At 43.8% G+C, this 17,302-nt stretch overlaps 1 protein-coding gene across 2 annotated transcripts; it reads left to right on the forward strand.

Annotated features, from left to right (window-relative positions):
- The first annotated feature begins 1,242 nt into the window (after positions 1 to 1,242).
- On the forward strand, positions 1,243 to 17,048 carry F2RL1 (F2R like trypsin receptor 1). 2 transcript variants are annotated; one of them, XM_030323396.2, is made up of 2 exons: positions 1,243 to 1,531; positions 14,734 to 17,048. In XM_030323396.2, exons 1-2 carry the CDS (start codon positions 1,414 to 1,416, stop codon positions 15,843 to 15,845), a joined length of 1,230 nt encoding a protein of 409 aa, XP_030179256.1. In that variant the 5' UTR covers positions 1,243 to 1,413; the 3' UTR covers positions 15,846 to 17,048. The 2 variants fall into 2 exon arrangements, with proteins under 2 accessions (XP_030179256.1, XP_030179264.1); XM_030323404.1 differs by lacking the exon at positions 1,243 to 1,531 and adding an exon at positions 1,554 to 1,777.
- Positions 17,049 to 17,302: the final 254 nt, after the last annotated feature.

The following is a 17,302-nucleotide window of genomic DNA, read 5'->3' on the forward strand; positions in this document are numbered from 1 at the left end:
CCCACTCATGGCCTGGTCCTTTGGTGCAAGTCCGGCAGTAATGTGGCCCTTAACCTCAGCAGGAGGCTCTCAGGACGGTACCAGCGGGACTTGTTAGAAATCTTTCTATATTGCGCCAAAACCAGCCTCCCACTGGAGCTACTCAAAACCTGTCTAAGCCTCTTCTATGAGCTAATCCTTCAAACATCTGAGGACAACACTAATGTTTCTCTTTTCTGCTCCTCCATTACCCGATAGTTTAGCTGGTAGCTTTAAACTTTATTTTACCTTTTCAAAGCAAGTAAAAAATATAAGAAAGTATTACCAGTATGATGCTGGCCCTTGTGCACCCATCCCCAAAGTCTCACTCCTTTTCTCCCCACCCCCTCTATCAGCTTATTTATTTCTTTGGACTACTAGCTCCCAATGCAAGGGAGACTCTGATGTGGCATTTACAGTGCAGTGATTAATGGAAAGTGGCGGTCGTAGACTGGAGATTAAATGTGGTGTGCGTTTACAAACTGTACCTTATAAACTAAGTACTTGTGGGCAATTTATCCAGCCTTTCTAAACTCCATTTCCTCAGCTGTAAAATGGGAATAATAAACATACTTAATGCGCAGCTTGTTGTCGGGGTAAACTAGATAATATTCCAAATCGTTAGCTCTAGGCACTAAAGCAGCTCTTCCAACTATCACCTCACAGACGAGAAAATGGGCCTAGAAGGGCATGAAGAGGTTTTTTCGAGGTCACAGCTAGTTAACAGCAGAGCCGGAAACCCAATTCCAGATCCCTGACCCCCTGGCGGGACCCCTTCCTGCTCCCCACCGCTTTGTTGGTGACCGAAGCCATCCATGTTGTCTCTGCAGATTAAAAACTCACCCCTTATCCCTTAGTGCCCGCTACGCTGAGAAGCTTCTACCAATAACCGACGACAAAGTCCGTGAGCTCAGACCGTGGCTTTTTTCCATTTAGCAAAGGGGAGGGAAGGAGACCGGACCCTGGCTCCCCAGGAGTAATTAAAGGGTAATGGTAGTTTTAGGCGTGGCCAGGTCTAAAAGAACTCGAGGTCCAAGCGTTCCGGCCTTTGCATTCCAATACAACTACTTCACCCTCCCAGCCCCGCCCGCGGGCGGCTCCCGCACCCTCCCCAACAGCAGCTCTCGCACCTGCAGCGCGTAGGTGGGCGCCCGGGCTCCTGGCAAGACTGCGTGGGGCCGGCCCCGCGCGTCGGACGTCCGAAGGGGCGGGGCCGAGCCCCGCGTTCCGGCCCCGGGGCGGGGCCTCGCGCAGGTGCGCGGGGACGCTCCGGTTTCACTGAAACTCATCCGTCTCCGGGGAGGCGAGCGCAGAGGCTTGGATTCGGGTAGGTGAGACGGTGGCTTTCTCTTGGAGCGGCGAGTGGGACTCCGAATTTCGAATCATTGGCGGCGAATGCCCTGCCCGCCTGGCGTCGGGGCTGCAGGAAGGATGCGAAGCCTGAGCGCGGTGTGGCTGCTGGGGGGCGCCATCCTGCTGGCGGCCTCTGCTTCCTGCAATCGCACCGTCCAAGGTGAGAAACTTGGTCAAGGAGGGCTCCTGCAACTAAAGAGCCAGGGGTCCCAGGCACATGCACTGGTGGTGGAAGCTGGGCAGGTGCACGAAAGGTGTTCTCTTGCCGCCGCGGCCACCACCTCTCGCACCCCCTCTCGGAGGCTTTAGTGGGGATCGCTGCGCCGGAGAGCAATGGGCTGGAACAACTGGGAGAGGCTGAAGTCCGCGGAGGAAGAGGAGGGAACGGAGTGCTTGCGTCTAAAGGGTACCTAGAGGGCTCAGCCTCCCCTCCCCAGGGTTGGCTTCTTTGTAAACATTCAGTCATTAAGGAGCTTTTCGCACACTGGTGGCAGGACCTCTTAGACTTAGTTGGCTCATAGCGGTGTGGAATGGGTGAGAGCCCGAGGCCTGGGAAACTTCTTCCTCGCTTTTTGTGACCTCCTCAACTTTCGGAGCCCCCTCTTTGGGGTCGGCTCCCGTAGTTCGAAACCGTCCTGGGGTCCGAAGCTCCTCTGGCACGGTGGATGGCCCGGGTATGGAAGGGCCGGACCCCGCTGTGTTTTCGGGGTATTGAGCGCTCAGCCTGGAGTTTTAGGCCAGTTGGGCGTCACGCGGATTTTACAAATGGAACTTCTTGGACCCTGCCATTTATTCGACTAGGTTACCTTACTGCGGCCCTGGGTTTCCGGGCCTTTATATGCCACACGGAACCTATTTGGGCCGCCATTGAGGTCTGTGTGACCCAGGCTGCCCGCTCCGGGAATGGAACAGCACAGGAGCCGTCCCGGCGGTGCTCAGGTGCCAGCTTGTGCAGGGCTGCCGGGTTCCGCAGGTGTCCTGCACCGGGTGTGCTCCAACTTGTCCTCCTGGGGGCGGGATCTCCCCTGCTGAGCAGGCTTCTGAGGGTGTGGGGGATAGTTGGCCATAGATCAAGCTGCTGTGATGCTAACGGGTGCCCGGCTGTTTGTGGCTGTCAGGGTAGTCTCGGAAGGGAGGTTTAAATTTCCCCGTGAATTTTGTAAAGGAGCAAATCACTGTCAACTTGAATTATATTGAAGAATGTGATTCTTTTGCCTCTGGAATTACAGAAAAGCGTGTTCTAGTATATACTTGAAACTTGCACCACTGTATAACTTTTTTGGGCAGCATTACAATAAAGGCATTTATTAATTACCAGGAGGTGTTGAAACTGTAATGAACACGTTTCGATTTGCCTTTGTCTTTTAAAGTTGGAAACTTAAGTAAAGCTAAGTATGTGCAAACATTAAGAAAAAAAATGTAGGTATAGATGACCTATAGCTTTTCTGATTTATACAGTTCCTGTAGGGAGGTAGCCCTGAGGATTTAGCTGGTTCTTGTTTGCAGATTGAGGGAGATGGCTGGGAGGTGGGCATTCTTGGATAATGTGGTGAACTTGTTTAACAACAACAACAAAATCAAGTTACTTGTTAACCAGAGGTATTTAACATTGCACCTTGAGGGTTTTTGTTTTGTTTTTTTCCCCTCCACATACTTTTTTGTTCCTTTGCATGGTAACTTTCCTAAAGGGTTAGTTAGGTAACAGACTTAGGTAGATGGAGCTTTCCTCCCAACTTGAAAGTAAATTGAATTTGATTAAGAAATAGAGCATCCCCAAAGTTTTTCTGCCCTTTAGCATACCTCTTTGCTCATCCACTTTTACCTTTACCCTTATGCATGTTTCTCAGTTTGCTACCAGGCAGATATTTGGTTTGATTTTCTTCCCAGGCTTCTTTGATCTCACCCTAAAGACTGACTCATGGAGGACAACTCTGCCTAGAATATGCCTTTCTCATTTTACAGATGGGGGCCACTGAATTGGGGGTGGAGGCAAGGAAAACACTCTGTCAGGCCACATTCGCATTCCAGTCACAACATTAATTGATAATTATTTGTGTAAATATGTTTAATCTGTCTTCCTCCTGGATCATAAACTCTGGGAGGCCATGGACTCTAGTGTCCTCTCCATCACCATGGTCCAGCACGGTCTCATTATCTAAAGGACCTCAGTAAATATTGAATGAGGAATGAAGTGAGGGGACTTGGCCCTAGTGATCTGGCAAGGTGATGGAAGTTTGGCGTTTCAGCCAGCTTGTTTTAAGCACTTCTTTCTACCACATCACAAGCCTAGGAGGTCCCCTATGATTCAGTCATTCTGTTCTTCTTTTGGAGACTGAAACTTCTGTTCTCTTTGTAATTGACTACGAATTATACAAGTAGTATGTGATCACTGTAGAGCAATAATGAACAAAATTTTCTTTGAAAAAGACAAGTTTAATTAAATCATTTTCAGTACCCAAAGTATACCACTTCTGACATTTTTTAAAATGTTTTTTTAAATAATTTTTTTAATGTTTTATTTATTTTTGAGAGAGAGAGATACACACACAGAGTAGAGCAGGGGAGGGGCAGAGAGTAAGGGAGACACAGAATCCGAAGCAGGCTCCAGGCTCTGAGCTGTCAGTGCAGAGCTGGACGCGGGGCTCAAACTCGTGAACTGAGAGATCATGACCTAAGCTGACGTCGGACACTTAACGGACTGAGCCACCCAGGCACCCCCACTCCTGACATTTTGGTTTGTATCCTTTCCCATTCTTTCATACATCCTTGCATAAAACATGTACTCACAAGCAGAAAGTCTTTCTGTACAGCATGGGATTATATAAATGTCAGTATCATGTCAGTAAATAAAAACACTTTTAAACTCTACAACATGTTATAGGAGGATTTATCATAATTGAAAAATTAATCTGTTAATGGACACATGGCGTACTTCCAATGTTTCGTAATGAGAGAGAATACTATAATGAATGTGAAGATGGGACTCTAAATTTCTGTTTGGTTTCTTGCCTGCTTTGTGCATAGTTACTAATTAACCCAAGTAGATGATGTTTTAGTGCTCTGTGTTTGACTTTCTTATGGTTTTATTAGCTGGGCAAGTGTTGAGAAGAAAACAGTTCATCCTGAAAGAACACATGAAAATTTACTGATGTGTACCTAGGGAGAGGTCTCTGGTCATTGAAGCTTTTATTTTTCAGTCTGTGTTCCCAGATAATGGAAGCAAATAGATTTGTGGTGAGGAGATAGTAAGGAAAAGGTTACAAAAGGATACTTCCCACAAATAAAGTACTTGATCTGTACTTGGTTTGGTGGGGAGGGTGGGCCACTGGAGGATGCTTAAAATTACAAAGAACAAGTAGTAGTTTTAAAGTTAAAGTCGTTAAAAGTTTAAAGAAAAAGTTTTCCATGCATTTCCCCCCACAATTGTCTAAATCAGAAGTGTTTTAAAACAGCGAAAATCCCCCATTCTTTCTCCTCTCCAGTGTCAGTGGACTTCTATGCCCAATACAGTAAAACCTTGGTTTGGGAGCCTAATTCGTTCCGGAAACATGTTTGTAATCCCAAGTACTTGTATATCAAAGCAAATTTCCCTGTAAGAAATCATGAAAACTCAGGTTATTCATTCCACAACCCCAAAAGATTCATATAAAAATTATGACAATACTGTAATATAATAAAAAATAATAAATCCAAAATATAAAGAAAAATAAACAAATTAACCTGCACTTATCTTTGAAAACCTTTGTGGCTGGTGTGAGGAAGATGAGAAAGGAGGGTTTTGTGTAGGACAACTTTGTCACTAATGGAATCACTGCTATCTCTTGGCTCAATGGAATCTTTTTCTGCATGGGGGCCACTGTATATGCTCACACAGGTGTTGACTATAGTACAATATTAATAAACTCTTGTCGTATACTGTATTTAATGTAACTGGCAATAGGTCAGCAGAGGAAAGGGTCTGTATCTGTGGGCAGCCTGACCTACAATGAAGCAAAGCATCCCTAAGCTTACTCTTGTTTGGAAAAGCAAAGGACTGTCAGTAGGTGCTTTGAAGTGACAAAAAATACACTAATGCCAGTCGTGGGCACCTACCAATGTTCTGAAAAATAACTGATTTTTGCCAAACACCGCAGCCTGAGACCAAGCATCTGAGCATGGGAGACAATCACCCACAATCCCACATTGCGAGAGAGAGAGAGAGAGAGAGAGAGAGAGAGAGAGAGAGAAAACCCTTAGTTGTGATCATGTGATGTTCAGTATCACATACTGCTCACATGTATTATCACTCATTTATGAAGTTAAAATTTAACGGAAATGTTTGCTTGTCTGGCAGAACACTCAAATAACAAGTTACTTGCAATCCAAGGTTTTACTGTATATATATTTTGTAATAGTAGAAGGATTTTATTAGATATACTGTGCCATAATTTTTTTAATGTTTATATACTTATGGTGGGGGGTGGGGCAGAGAGAGAGAGGGAGAGAGAGAATCCCAAGCAGGCTCAAAGCTCAGTGCAGAGCCCAATGCAGGGCTTGATCCCATGACTGTGACATCATGATCTGAGCCAAAGTCAAGAGTCACACACTTAACTGACTGAGCCACGTAGGTACCCCACGATTTATTTTTTTAACCTAATCTGCTCATGGTCAGTATGGGGAAATTTATCCATACTTTTATAGGGGGAATATTATTCATTATATAAATGTCAGAAGTTACTGAACTAGTCTCCTTTTTTTTTTTTTTTAAAGTAATCTCTATGCCTAACATGAGACTCAGACTTATGACTTGGAGATCAAGAGTCACATGCTCTACCCACTGAGCCAGCCAGACACCCCAAACTAGTCTCCTTTTTTTTTTCTTTTTTTTTAATCTCTTTTTTTTAAATGTTTATTTGAGAGAGAGAGAGAGACAGAGCGTGAGTGGGGGAGGAGCAGAGAGAGAGAGAATCTGAAGCAGGCTCCAGGCTCTGAGCTGTCAGCACAGAGCCCAACACAGGGCTTGAACTCTCAAACCATGAGATCATGACCGGAGCTGAAGTCGGATGCTTAACTGACTGAGCCACCCAGGCGCCCCTTTTCTTTTTTTAAATGTAAATTTTTTCATTTTTTTAAGTTCATTTATTTATTTTGCGAGGGAGAGAGAGAACAAGTGGGAGAGGGGCAGAGACAGAGGGAGAGAGAGAATCCCAAGCAGGTTCTGCACTGTCAGCACAAAGCCTACGGCGGGGCTTGAACTCAAGAACTGCAAGACCATGACCTGAGCCGAAATCAACAGTGAGCCACCACCCAGGTGCCCCCTAGTCTCCTTTTTAATAGTTTTTGAGACTAACTTTTGTTTTAAAGTTTATGATTACTTTTTTTATTTTTGAGAGAGAGCACGATCGGGGAGGTGCAGAGAGAGAAGGGGATAGAGGATCTGAAGTGGGCTCTGTGCTGGCACAGAGCCTGATACAGGTCTTAAACTTACGAACTTCGAGATCATGACCTGAGCCGAAGTCAGATGCTTAACCGACTGAGCCATCCAGGTGCCCAGAGACTGTTTTTATTTTATCATGACACACAATATTGCAGTAAATATTCTTGTACATAACAGTATTTCTGTGCACGTTTGCTAGTATGTATGCAGGGCAGATTCCTCTAAGTAAGTTCATAGGTCCTAGGGCACTTTAAATTTTGATGTTTTGCCCCATTGACCTTGAAAAAGATTGTACCAATTAACGCTCCTTCGAAAAGGAAACCCAAACGATGTGGAGGCCTGTGAAGTCAAAAAAGAAAGTTCTCCCCTTCACACCCATTCTACTCCACAGATAATGGCCATTGTTTATAGTTTGGTTAGTATCCTAGATTTCAGATTTCAAATTATAATTTTGTTATACCAAAGCATATTGCTCTGTCAGGGGCTTTTTTCAGTTGATAGTATATTGTAGCTCTCGATTGCCTTTCAGTATTACTGGATAGTAAGTATAGCATCTACTGTTAATGTTAGAAACCATATGGGGATATGGTAAGTTAGGAATAGGGGCTAATGAACATTGCTTGTTTTCCTTTTATTTTCCTTTTGCAATTGGGGTGGGGGGTGCTGCTTTGAGTATCTGTGGGTATGTGTTCTTGCATACTTGGGCAAATATTGTTGATTATTGCCCATAAATGGGGATGTTTTTATAGCCAGTACTGTATTTTATTTTTAGTTAAGAATTTTTTTTTAATGTTTGTTTATTTTTGAGAGACAGAGCACAAGCGGGGGAAGGGGAGAGAGAGAGGGAGACACAGAATCCGAAGCAGGCTCCAGGCTCTGAGCTGTCAGCACAGAGCCTGGCATGGGATTTGAAGTCATGAGCTGTGAGAATATGACCTGGCTGAAGTGAGACACTTAACCAACTGAGCCACCCAGGGGCCCCTATCGCCAGTACTTTACATGTGCTCAAAGTTCATACGTGCATTTAATTTTTTTCCCACTATGAAATAGAAAAGATTTTAGCTGATCTATAGATGGGAGATTATAGGTAGGTAGATAGGAAGGTGGATAGATAGGTAGATAGTTGGGAGCTGGGATAGTATCAGTTCTAGACGAGTTCTGGGAGTTTTGGTGCCTGACACAGGACATTGTAAGGGGTAAAAGTCTGCACTATGCTGAAAAGGCTTTAAGGATCTTTGAGTAGCATCTTGACATTTACTAGTGTTAAACAACATGCTCCTGTGTGCTCTGTGACTGGTACAGTGAACACAGTTACTATGAATGCTATTTTTTCAATGTTTATTTTATAACGTATTTTGAGAGAGGGGGCATGTGCATGCAGGGGTGGGGACAGAGAGAAAGAATCCCAAGCAGGCTCTGTGCTATCAACGCAGAGCCCAAGGCTTGCTCATTTTCTGGAACCGGGAAATCATGACCTGAGCCAAACTCAAGATCAGATACTTAACCAACTGAACCACCTAGGTGCCCCATGAATGATATTTTTGATCGAGACCATTCAAGGTTATATGTTGGAATATTCTCAGGAAATTTTTCTCAATCTCTTCCTCTCTCTTTTTTTTTTTTAATTTTTATTTTAGTATTTCTTACTGCCCCCCCCCCTTTATTTTACTGTTCTTATTAAAAACAGATTTTGATCTCTGCAGGAACCTTCCTGACCTGGTATGTGCTTGTTTCTATGGAGAATTTTAAACATATGAAAGTAGAAGATTATAGTGAATTCCACACTCAGTTTCATGATGCTCTACCCTGTTTTTTGTCATATTTTTTAACAGCTTTGTTAAGATAATTTGCATACCATTCAGTTCACCTACTTAAACTCTACAGTTCTATAACTTGAAGAAAATTCACAGTTGTATATCCATCACCACAATCAACTTTAGAACATTTTCATTACCCCAAAAGAATATCCCACCCCACCCTAGCCCACCCCTGAGCCATCACTCCCCAATCGCCCCATTTCCCCAGCTGCTGACACCCATTATTCTACTTTTCTGTCTATGGATTTACTCATTCAGGGCATTTGATGTAGATGAAATCATACACTCTGCGTGTTCCCTGGTGACTGACTTCTTGTACTTAGTCTTTTCAAGGTTCATCCATGTTGTAGCGTGTGTCAGTACTTTTATTGTGAACTAATATTCCACATTTTGTCCATTTATCAGTTGATGAACTTTTGGGATTGTTTTCCACTTCTTGATGCTTACGAATAGTGCTGTCAGCATCTATGTACACATTTTTGTGTGGACATGTGTTTTTATTTGTCTTAAGTATATACTAGGAGTGGGAATTGCTCATATGGCACCTCTACACTTAGCCATTTGAGGACCTGCCATCTTGTTTTCCACAGTGACTACACCATTTTACATTCCCACCAGAAGTATCCGAAGCTTCCGGTCGTTGTGTTACTTTGAAAGGAGTCCAAATATAATTTTATCTTAAGATGTTTCAGTATGTATTCATAAAAGATGAAGATTTTGTTGTCAAACATAACCACATAACCACTTAAAATACATCCTTAACATAAAATATTCAGTCAGTATTCAAATTTCTGTCTCATAAGTGTCATAAGTACTACTTTTTTTTTTTTATTAAAATTTTTTTTTTCCCCTGGGGGTGCCTGGGTGGCTCAGTCAGTTAAGCGACTGACTCTTGGTTTCGGCTCAGGTTCGTGGGTTTGAGCCCTTCAATGGTTCCATGCTGATAGCGCAGGGCCGCCTTGGGATTCTGTCTCCCTCTCTCTCTACCCCACCCTCTCTCTCTTTCTCTCTCTCCCAAACAAATAAGTAAGCTTAAAAAAATTTTGCAAGCTCTACACCCAATGTGGGGCTTGAACTCACAACCCCGAGATCAAGAGTTACATGCCCTACTGACTAAGCCAGCCAGACCCCTGTATAAGCACTATTTTAAAAGTTGTTTGAATCAGGATCCAAATAAGGTTCACCACACACTGCACAGGTTGATAGGTCTTTTAAATTTTTTAATGTATGAGTCCCTGCTCCACACCTCTTTCTCTCTTATTTTGTTTTTGCTTTGTGATTTATGTTTTGAGGAAATTAAGTCCTTTGTCCTGTAGCAGTTTCCACATTCGGGATTTTGCTGGGTCCATTCTTGTTGTGTTTTTTAATATATCTTACTGTTTTCTTTATTTCCATTAGTTTGGCGGTTGGATCCACGTGCTTGATCAGATTCAGGTTTGTTGTTTTTTTGCAAAGTTAGTTTCATGGTGCTTCTTTTCTTTTTTTTTAATGTTTATTTATTTTTGAGAGTGAGAGAGAGCAAGCCGGGGGCGGGGTGGGGAAACAGGGAGAGAGGAATAGAGCATCCGAAGTGGGCTCTGTGTTGACAGCAGCGAGCCTGATGTGGGGCCCGAACTCACAGAGTGTGAGATCTTGACCTGAGCCCAAGTCAGATACTCAGCCCACTGAGCCCACGGGTGCTTCTTGTCTTAGGCACACAACGTCTGGTTATCCTTTTTTGTGATATTATTAACCGTGGAAATCAATGCCTAGGTTTTTCTCCCTTTTATAAAGCAAACTATATAATTTTTGTTGGTACTAAAAAAAATTGAGTTTTCTTTGTGATAATTCTGAAATCTTGGTGGCTCTGCCCTACAGAAATGCAGGCTAACTCATTGAATTAGTCTCTGGTGGGGTGTGTCTAGGGTGGAGGACCTAGATCTTTAATGGCAGAGTTCATCGGAACACAGTCCACCAGTCAGTTACCAGCTCTGCCCCATTCCCTCTCTGGAGAGTTTGTGAACATTTTACCGACACAGGATTTACAGGATTCTTTTACAGCTCTGGAAGGCTTCAAACATGTTGATATTAATACAAATAAATATATTAATTATTAGAGAAGGAGCTAATTTAAAGATAGTCATTTTTATTTTTTGAAAAAAAAATTTTTTTTTCAACGTTTATTTATTTTTGGGACAGAGAGAGACAGAGCATGAACGGGGGAGGGGCAGAGAGAGAGGGAGACACAGAATCGGAAACAGGCTCCAGGCTCTGAGCCATCAGCCCAGAGCCCGACGCGGGGCTCGAACTCACGGACCGCGAGATCGTGACCTGGCTGAAGTCGGATGCTTAACCGACTGCGCCACCCAGGCGCCCCAAAGATAGTCATTTTTAAAATGGTAACATTTGGGGCACCTGGGTGGCTCAGTCGATTGAGAATCTGACTTCTGCTCAGGTCATGATCTCATGGTTCATGAGTTCAAGCCCCGCATTGGGCTCTGCTGGCTGTGAGGCGCCCACTTTGGATCCTCTGTCTCCCTCTCTCTCTGCCCCTCCCCCGCTCTCTCTCACACACTCTCGAAAATGGGTAAACCTTAAAAAAATAATAAAATGGTAAAATTTTACATTTAAAATTTTCTGTTTGAGAAAAAATATCGTGTGGAGTCGGCATAGTTTGGTCTCAAAGGATTACAACATGTGAGCTCAGGTCAGGGCCCCAGAGGGGCCATGCGGTATAGACTTTAGAAGCCTGGACTCTAGAAATCGACTGCCTGGTGTTGAGTCCTGACTCCTACCTAGCAACTGTTTAACCTTGGGAAAGTGACCCAGTTTCTTGGTGCGTCAGTTTACACATCTGTAAAAGGATGATCAGTTAATAGTACATCCCTCAAGGCGGTTGTGAAAGCAAGTTAATACATGTAAAGTGTTGGAAGCCATGTTGGACACAGGATACGCGCCCTTAGTAAGAGCTCTTACTGGTGTGAAGGTAGTTACTGTATTTTGTAGAGCTGTGCTCCTATAGTCCCCAGCTAGTGCTCCTGTTTTGTGTGGATTGGCTACTAACTGGATCAGCCCAAGGCACTAAAGAAATGAGCAGGAGAGCTCTTGATTCTCCCTCATTTCCTTCAGTGGTGTGCCTAGCTGAGCCTCTCGGTCCCTCCCAGGTGTGTTGAGCACCTGCTGTATGTCCAGGGCTATGCCAGGGACTGTGGGACTTAGAAAAACATTATGACATGGTCCTATAATCTCACACAGAGACCCTTATCATTGTGAGGTCCAGGGGGCATTCCACAGACATCTCATCTGTTAATAAAAAAAACCAAAAACAAAACAAAACAAAAAAAAAAACTGGTCTCTTGAGGTGTTTCAAACTTGGTTACTCTGCTAACTGGTTTTGAAAAACAAGTGGGGTCATGAAGTCAGGTAGAGGGTGGTGACTGGCTCTTCATAAGGTTGAACTAGAATACCGTGGAAAGTACTAGAGTGTAGCCTGTGTGATCAAGGTAGTTGTTTTGTGAAACTCTTTTTTTTCCATCATGGATAATACATATGGGAACTGGGTTACCATATAGAATGTTTCTTACTGTTTTAGTCAAGTAGTTGAACGCTGTAATATATAGCAATATTCTGCTATTTTAATTTAAAGATAATTCATACTCTTTGGAAAAAATTATAAAAGAAATAAGAAGAGATTGGTCTACCTGAGTGTTTAGTTTCCTGTGGCTGCCATAACAATCGGCACAAGCTGGTGGCTTTATTTATTTATCTTAAGTTTATTTATTTTGAGAAAGAGAGAGCATGAGCGGGGGAGGGGCAGAGAGAGAGGAGAGGGAGAAGCATTCCTTGGCTGGTTCTGGCAGTGCTCCAACCTCTGCCTCCATTTTCATATTGTTTTCTCCTTTCGGTGCTCTCTTCTATTTCTCTCAAATCTCCCTTTGCCTTTATTTTTACTAAAAAATTTTTTTTTTAATTTATTTGTTGAGAGAGAGACAGAGGGAGCAGGAAAGGGGCAGAGAGAGAGGGAGAGAGAGAATCCCAAGCAGGCTCCACACTGTCAGCACAGAGCCCAATGCGGGGCTCGAACCCACGAACCAGGAGATCATGACCTGAGGTGAAACCAAGAGTCAGATGCTTACAAGACTGAGCCACCCAGGCACCCCACCCCCCACCCCCTTGGCCTTTCTTTTATAAAGATACTTGTTGGATTTAGGGCCCACCTAGATAATCCAGAATGATCCTCTCATCTCAATATCCTTAATTACACCTACAAAGATACTTTTTCTTTTTTCTTTGTTTTAAGTTTGTTACTTTTTGACAGAAAAGAGAGTAAGTAGGGGAGGGGCAGAGAGAGGGGGAGAATCCCAAGCAAGCTCACTGTCAGCACAGACCCCAATGTAGGGCTTGAACTCGCAAACTGTGAAACCATGATCGGAGCTGAAACCAAGAGTCCAACGCTCAACCTACTGAGCTACCCAGGTGCCCCAAGATCGTTTTTATTTTCTTTTTTCCTTAAAATTGTTTAATGCTTATTTTTAAGAGAGAGAGACAGACAGAGTGTGAGCAGGGGAGGGGCAGAGAAAGAAGAAGACAGAATCCAAAGCAGGTTCCAGCTCCAAGCTGTCAGCAGAGCCCAATGCAGGGCTCAAATGCATGAACCGTGAGATCATGACCTGAGCCGAAGTTGGACACTCGACCGACTGAGCCACCCAGGCGCCCCAGATCATTTTTCCAATAGGATAATGATCACAGATTCTAGGGATTAGGACATGGACATTTCATTTTGGGGGCTACCTTTCAATGCACTACACTAAATGAAAACTGAAGTATTGATCTCCATACCCTTTATTTCTCCACCCAAGCTAACTTAACAGAAACCTCAAGAGAAGTGAACAATCTCGCTGAACATGGGTGCAAAGCTAGGGGACGAAAAAGTAATGACTAAGCATAAAAGTTATCAAATAAACTTGTGAGTATTTTAACCTCCTCCCTGGCGTACTGTGATGCAATTTGCTATATTTTCTCTACGTGGTGAAGAGAGAGAGAGACCTGTTCCTCAGAATTCGTGTCATCCAGCTGTCCCTCGTTTTCTTATTCAACTCCATGAACACTTGGTTAGGTAGGATGTAGACTGGATATGCCATTTGTTTGTGGTTTCTAAAGTTTAATGCAAATATGGGAATGATAGCATAAGTTGTTAAAGCTTGCCATGATACTTGCTTGAAAGTCAGAGCACAAATTTGTCTGAATACAATAGTGCAGTGACCTGTTCGGTGATCTTGAGGCCAGAAGACTTGCCTGCCAGCTGGCCTCCGTAGGAAGGTTTCCAGGAGGCCCGCACAGAAGTGGGGGAATCCCTGCCCAAGGCTTGGGCTGTCCTGGTGGGTGGAGAGGGAATGTACCTTGTGCTCCTGGGAATCTCCCTATTTTGGACTTTGAGATAGGGAATGACTGATAGGCCAGGCTGGATCTAGTCTCACAGCCAGAGTGAGATGGATGGCCATTATAACAACAGAGAAGGGGTGCCTGGGTGGCTTAGCCCATTAAGCATCCGACTTTTGATCTTGGCTCAGGTCATGATCTCATGGTTTGTGAGATCGTGCCCCGAGTTGGGTTCTGCGCAGAGAGTGCAGAGCCTGCTTGAAATATTCTCTCTCCCTCTCTCTCTCTCTCTCTCTCTCTCTCTTTCAAAATAAATAAACTTAACACACACACACACCAATTAGGAACAGTCATTAGACTGTGGGTAGTTTGTAAAAATAAATTGAAGTACTATCAGTTTTTTTGAGATTCAATAGAAATCAATGTTCTATTCCACATGTACCCCACAACCCTCTGAAAAAAAAAATCCATTGTAAAAAACAAACCAACAAAACCCAATAATCCCTTCCCCCAAAGAAAACCCTTGTAAGCATTTTGTACACTCCTGTCTTTAAAGTACTTTTATGTAGGAGCACCTGGCTGGGTCTGTTGGTGGAGCATGCCATTCTTCATCCTGGGGTGGTGAGTTCGAGCCCCATGTTGGGCATAGAGGTTACTTTAAAAAAAAAAAAAAAAGGCAACTTTAAAGTACTTTTATTTAAATAAACCAGCATTACTGCTGAAAGATTGATCTCTGTAATGACCCTTGTCTGCCTGGCCTTTCTTGTACAGGAACCAATAGAACGTCTAAAGGAAGAAGTCTCATTGGTAAGATTGATAGCTCATCTCAAATCACTGGGAAAGGAGTTACGGTGGAACCAGGCTTTTCTGTGGATGAGTTTTCTACCTCCGTCCTCACTGGAAAATTGACTACTGTCTTTCTTCCAATCGTCTACACAATTGTATTTGTGATAGGTTTGCCAAGTAATGGCATGGCCCTATGGGTCTTTCTTTTCCGAACAAAGAAAAAGCACCCTGCTGTGGTTTACATGGCCAATCTAGCCTTGGCAGACCTCCTCTCTGTGATCTGGTTCCCTTTGAAGATTGCCTATCACATACATGGCAACAACTGGATTTACGGGGAAGCCCTCTGCAAGGTACTCATTGGATTTTTCTATGGCAACATGTACTGTTCCATTCTCTTCATGACCTGCCTCAGTGTGCAGAGGTATTGGGTCATCGTGAATCCCATGGTGCACCCCGGGAAGAAGGCAAACATTGCCTTTGGTGTCTCCCTGGGGATATGGCTGCTGATTCTGCTGGTTACCATCCCCTTGTATGTCGTGAAGCAGACTGTCTACATTCCAGCCCTTAACATCACAACCTGCCATGATGTTTTGCCTAAGGAGGTGCTGGTAGGAGACATGTTCAATTATTTCCTCTCTCTGGCCATCGGAGTCTTTTTATTCCCAGCCTTCCTCACGGCCTCTGCCTATGTGCTAATGATCAGAACACTCCGATCTTCTGCTATGGATGAAAACTCGGGAAAGAAGAGGCAGAGAGCCATCAAGCTCATTGTCACCGTCCTGGCCATGTACCTGGTCTGCTTCACTCCCAGTAACCTTCTGCTTGTGGTGCATTATTTCCTGATTAAAACCTGGAGCCAGAGCCACGTCTACGCCCTGTACATTGTAGCCCTCTGCCTCTCCACCCTCAACAGCTGCATTGACCCCTTTGTCTATTACTTTGTTTCACAAGACTTCAGGGATCATGCAAAGAATGCACTCCTTTGTCGAAGTGTTCGTACTGTAAAGCGGATGCAAGTATCCCTCACATCCAAGAAATTCTCCAGGAAATCCAGCTCTTACTCTTCAAGTTCAACCAGTGTTAAAACCTCCTATTGACTTTTGCAGCCCCTCTGTTGGTTATTTTACAGGAGGATTTGGAACCTGCTTGGTGTTAAGGGTATGTTTCTGTTGTTTTCTGACCAAGTGGGTCTCACCACATACCACCATGTATATGCAACATCTCTCAGGATTGCTGGAAGCCTCCCTGTTTGCATGAGGAAAGTCCCCCAAATTAATACAGATGTCAGTTTTAGACTTCTTCTCAGATGCTCCCGGAAATGCAACCAACAGAAGCAAACTTTTCAGACGATGGTGAAAACACAGAGACCCAGTGACTTGTACAAACTAGTGTTGGTGTGCAGACAGAGTTCTTAGCTGAGACTACGTTTCTTTTACATCTGGGCTCAGTGCCAGCCCTGTTAGGGCTTTAGTGCCCTCAGAGATGATCAGACCAACTGACTGACTGTACAGATGAGGAGGCTAAAGAGGCGAAGAAGCTACTCGCAGTAGGGGAGCTTCCGTTCCAACCAGTGGCAGCCAGTTAGTGTTGGACAGTACAGTGAGAATGTTCAGTGGAGTCCTCCTCCCACCTCCTTGTGGCTCTTGTTTACAAATGCAGGTTCGTCAGACTCAGGAATGAGAGCTCAGGGTCTGGGTCAGAAACCTGCGTTTTAATGAGCCTCTGCTGCATGTGCCCACACACACCAGCCTTTGAGAACCATGGGTCTGGGTGCTGCTTCTACTGACAAGGTGCCACAGAAGTATACATTGCTCTGGGTGTCTTTTGCAAGCAGCTTGTGATGACGTCTCTTTGTTGTCTCATCAGGGCTTTCAGTCATTTATCAGTCCTTTGAGGTTTTGGGTGTGCCCTTACCACGACAAGGAAAATACAGTGCAGATCTTAAAGGTGGAAATACAAATTGTGTGTAACTGTATACTGACTCAGAATCTTCAGGTAGTGTGAGTGACAGATTGTTTCAAAGTAAGGATGGCATTTGCCACTTAGTATTTTTCGTAATTATAGTTGGACTATTTATTGTCAGTTTTCTTCACTTGCTACCAAATATGACATTGTAATGCCTTCACTGGATTTGAACCACATCTGTTTGGGAAAGAATGCTAAAGAGATGTGATTTACAGTATATTTAGGGGGCTATTTACCCCAAACTGAATTTGTAACTGTTGTATTTGTGTTTTTTTTAAAAATAATTTTATTGTAGAGATTTATAAATAACGCATGACCCTGTTTTTTACAACTTATTTTTGAGTTGTGTGTTTTGTGGGTTATTTCTGAGGGAGGGCATGGGAGAAGGGAAACCCCAGCATTGCTCTTCTAAAAAGAAATTGTGTTGCTCACACTGTATTTCTTAGATAAACAGGGCCACACTCTGTATATTGCTTGGTGACAATTGTTTTCACTTAAGGTTTTAGCATTTTTTCCATGTCTGTGTCTATAGGCTGACCTCCATTTTTTTAAGGGATACAGACTTTAGGGTGCATGGGTGGCTCAGTGG

This window comes from Lynx canadensis, chromosome A1 (assembly GCF_007474595.2).
Source record: "Lynx canadensis isolate LIC74 chromosome A1, mLynCan4.pri.v2, whole genome shotgun sequence".
Lineage (NCBI taxonomy): Eukaryota > Metazoa > Chordata > Mammalia > Carnivora > Felidae > Lynx > Lynx canadensis.

Coding starts and splice junctions, on each gene's coding strand:
- F2RL1 (XM_030323396.2), top strand. CDS start 1,414: ATGCCCTGCCCGCCTGGCGTCGGGGCTGCAGGAAGGATGCGAAGCCTG. Junction 1,532..14,733: donor CTGCAATCGCACCGTCCAAG/GTGAGAAACTTG, acceptor TTTCTTGTACAG/GAACCAATAGAACGTCTAAA.